General features: G+C 22.5%; 2 protein-coding genes across 2 annotated transcripts in view; one reads left to right on the forward strand and one right to left on the reverse strand.

The window, feature by feature from the left end:
* PRSY57_1241100 (replication factor C subunit 4, putative) overlaps positions 1-880 on the forward strand; it is a gene marked incomplete at both ends in the record, with an annotated part of 1,283 nt that extends 403 nt beyond the window's left edge. Inside the window, one exon of the mRNA XM_012908824.2 lies at positions 35-880. Within this exon, the coding sequence (XP_012764278.1) occupies positions 35-880 (846 nt within the window). The remainder of the gene's footprint in view (positions 1-34) is intronic.
* A 569-nt stretch (positions 881-1,449) lies between these two features.
* On the reverse strand, positions 1,450-4,167 carry PRSY57_1241200 (DEAD/DEAH box ATP-dependent RNA helicase, putative; the record flags this gene model as incomplete). The annotated part of the gene is made up of 1 exon (XM_012908825.2): positions 1,450-4,167. The coding sequence occupies one exon, from the start codon at positions 4,165-4,167 to the stop codon at positions 1,450-1,452; it is 2,718 nt and encodes a 905-aa protein (XP_012764279.2).
* Between the last annotated feature and the right edge of the window lie 551 nt (positions 4,168-4,718).

Genomic DNA, 4,718 nt, shown 5'->3' on the forward strand with positions numbered 1-4,718 from the left:
TTTTTTTTTTTTTTTTTTTTTTTTATTATTATAGGGTGCTCCTGGTACGGGTAAAACGACAAGCATATTATGTCTGGCAAGCGAAATGCTCGGAAATCAAGCAAAAAAAGCTGTTCTAGAATTAAACGCATCAGATGATAGAGGAATTAATGTGATAAGAGATAGAATAAAAAGTTTTGCAAAAGAAATAATAAGTTTACCACCAGGAAAACATAAAATTATTATATTGGATGAAGTAGATTCTATGACAACAGCAGCTCAACAATCTTTAAGAAGAATAATGGAATTATATTCAGATACAACTCGATTTGCTTTAGCTTGTAATCAATCGGAAAAAATTATTGATGCACTTCAAAGTAGATGTGCAATTATTAGATATTTTAAATTAAGTGATGATCAAGTTTTAAAAAGAATATTAAAAATATGTGATTTAGAAAATATAAAATATACAGATGATGGATTAGATGCTTTAACATTTATTGCTGATGGTGATTTAAGAAAAGCTGTAAATTGTTTACAATCAACATATGCAGGTTTAGAAGTTATAAATAAGGAAAATGTATTACATATATGTGATATCCCTTCTCCTGAAAGAATTGAGAATTTACTTAAACATTGTGTTAATAGTGAATGGAAAAAAGCACATGATATTGCATATAGTATGATAAAAGAAGGACATACACCTTATGATATATCATTAACATCATCCAATGTCTTAAGGAGATTTAATATTGGTTCAGAAGTTATACAAATTGAATTTTTAAAAATAGGTGCCATGGCATGTAATACCATGGCAACAGGTTTAACGTCTGTAATACAACTAGATAAATTGCTAGCTGATTGGTGTATGGCCGCAAAAATATTGAGATCAAAAGCGTGAAATTTAGGAACATTATATATATATATATATATATATATAGGTGTAATTAAAAATATTTACCCTTTTGGAAAATAACATAAAATATATATAACCAATAATGACCCATGTCAAAACATGATAATCTATTTTTTTCTTTTTTTCTTTATAAATTATTATTATATTTATGATTCCTTTTACTACAATATACATATGAAAATATATATACATATATGTATGTCGACTTATTTTATTATACATATATATATATATATATATATATATTTTTTATATTTATATATATATTTTTTTTTTAATAAAAAATTTCAAAATATGTGTCTTTAAATGAAAGCTAATTTTAATATTATTATTATATATTTTTTAATTAACTTGATATATTTTTTTTTTTTTAAAATATAAACATTTAAAAATAAAGAATAAATATATGATTATGCACATATATATATATATATAATTTATAATTATTAGAAACTTTCTAAAACCTTTATTGCAACATACAAAAAAGGGATAATAGAAATATAATTTTTTTTTGAATTATAACAAAAAAAAAAAAAATAAATAAAATAAAATATTCACCTATTAAAGTTGGTGTTTTTCTTGTTATGATTTTTATTTATTGCTTTTTTATTATATTTATTATATCTATTATTATATTTATTGTTATTTTTCCTTTTCTTGTTGTTACTGTTATAACTATTATTCATATTGCTACCGTTTTTATTTTTTTTTCCTTTAATATACTTTAAATACATATAATTCCTCAACCTCTGACCACATAGAGGCGGTAATTTGGAAGGATCTGCAACTTCTCGTTCAGGTTCTTTGGTAAGCTGACTTTCATAACCCTGTTCCGTAATGACTAATCCGTTATTTTTTTTGAGTGCAAAAGGTTTTATATTATTATTATTTTTATTATTAGTATTATTTTTTTGTATGATTTTATTCTTAACCTTTGATTTATTTAAGAAAATACTTTGATTTCTATCTTTGATTAATTTTTGTGGTATGACAGCTTTATTAAAATGTTTGATAATTTTATTAATTTTTCGTTTTTCATTTATATTTGTATTGAAAAAGTCTTTTAATTCTTTTGATTTTAAGGATTGATATAAAATTTCTTTTTGTATGAACAATTTAATTTTTTTATTTGTACATTTATTTAATGTGGATTCAACTCTATATCGATATTTTTCAACAATATTATATTGTATATTTTTTCTAATCATGGTACAAATATTTTTATCTTCAATTAATTTTTGTAAAAATTCTTTCTCTCCATAATTTAATTCATTCACAAATGATATACATTTCCCTTTGTTATTTAATCTACATGTTCTTCCAATTCTATGTATAAATGTTTCTGAGTCTGATGGCATATCAAAATTAACAACACATTTAACATCATAAAAATCTAATCCTCTACTATATAAGAAATCTTTCTCTTCATTCAATTTTGTTGTACCATCTGTTTTCTCATTTTCATCATCTGTATTATATGTCCTGCAGGAATTATTATCGCTAAGTGGTTCGTTCAGCGTTTGATCATCATTGTTATCATCATTATCATTATCATTATCATCATCATCATCATCATCATTATCATCATCATCAATAACATCACCATCATCAACAACATCACCATCATCAACAACATCACCATCATCACCATCATCACCATCATCAACAACATCACCATCATCACCATCATCATCATCACCATCATCACCATCATCACCATCATCATTATCATCACCATCATCATCATCACCATCATCTTCATTATCACCACCATCATCTTCATCATCTTCATCATTATCCATTTTATTTGACCCTACTACACCCTTCACATGCTTCATATTATTCTTCTCATATTGAGGGCAAATCAAAAAATGAAATTTCGAATTGTTAAACGCCGAAATTATATTCTGTCGAATTAATATGGGATGGTTCGGGTTAAGTATAGAAGAAGAAACATTTAGGTAAGTTAAAAAAATTTTAATTTTATATGCATCATGTATGGTTGTAGTAAATATAATAGATTTATAAGGTATAATTTTAATTTTTATTAAATTATATAAATAGATATATTTAATTAATTCTTCTTTATATACATAATAAAATGCCTTTCCGGTAAACTTTTGATATTTTGTTCTCCCTTCATTTCCTTCATCATCAATATTATTTTTTCCAGCTTCTTCCCTTTTCATAATAACACTATTTGTGTTATTAGTTTTATTTTTTTTTTTTTCAAAGGATGACTCATTTTTTTGTTCATGGCTAACGTATATAGGATTATGTAAAAATAATTTGGTTTTCTCTAAAATATTACTTTTTAAAGTAGCTGAAGCCATAACAATTTGATATTTTTTGTTAAATTTTTTTGGTAAATAACTTGTTAGTGTCTTCAAATATGATTGAAATTCTTGAGTATGTAAAACGTCTGCTTCGTCTAGAATTAATATTTTTAAATTCATTAAAATATCTAGATTATTTTTTTTCTTTTTTTCTATAATATGTGTACATAAATCTTTTGGAGTACTAATTAATATGGTTGGATGTTCATAAAAAGTATTATTCACATTATGATTAACAGTTATTATATCTTTTAAATAGGTACATAACTTTTTTGTAACGTCATATATTTGTAAACATAATTCTTCTGTAGGACATATTATAATACATTTATAAAAAAATTTCAAATGATCTTTTTCGTTCAAATTAAATTTTATTAAATTATGTACAACTGGTATTAAATATGCCATTGTTTTTCCCGAACCAGTTTTAGAGCTTATTATAACATCATGACCATTTAATATTTTACATATAGACATCTTTTGTATTATAGTAGGATGTTGATATTTGAATAAATATAATAAAGCTTTTCTTAATCTCACATCTAACATAATGTTATCAAAATTATCAAAATGGTTACTTCTGTCGAACATTTCCTCGTTATTCTTTTTTTTATTCTTATTGGATTTTTTAACATCATTGTGGTCACCATCATTATTATCACTATCATCATTATCTTTATCATCATTATCTTCATTATCATCATCATCATTATTATCACTATCATCATTATCTTCATCATCATTATCTTCATTATCATCATCTTCATCATCATTATCAACATCATCATCAACATCATCATCACCATCATCATCACCATCATCACCATCTTCATCATCATCAATTTCATTTATCTTATCATTTATGTTTTCCTTGATTTCTATTTCTTCTTTTTCTTCTTCATCATTCATCATATCTTTTATTTGTGCATCATTCATGGTTACTGTCATTAGTTATTTCTTGTTGAGAATTAAAATTTTTTGATTATATATTTTTATATGACTTCTCTACAAAGAATTTAATTATAGATATACAAACATATATGATCATAATATATTATATTATAAATTTGTATTTATAAAAACGTTACATTTATGTATATTATAAGATTATATAATAAATATTATTATATTTATAATTATTTCTCTATAATACTAATATTAAGAAATTACTCAAATTTCATCATTCTGTTATTTTATATTAATGATTATATTCAAGTTTATATGTTTTCTAAATAATTTAAATGACATAAATATATAAGATATTATATATATAGGAAGATTTACAAAAACATGGTTAAATAATTATATTCATCTTTAATTAAATATATATATATATATATATATATATGATGTTTTTTTTTTTTTTTTTCCTTTTATTTATAAAAAAAATAAAATAAAAGATAAGATAAATAAAAAAACTTATACAAATATATATATATATATATATATATATATATATATATATATATATATATATATATAATATA

This window comes from Plasmodium reichenowi, chromosome 12, assembly GCF_001601855.1.
Source record: "Plasmodium reichenowi strain SY57 chromosome 12, whole genome shotgun sequence".
Lineage (NCBI taxonomy): Eukaryota > Apicomplexa > Aconoidasida > Haemosporida > Plasmodiidae > Plasmodium > Plasmodium reichenowi.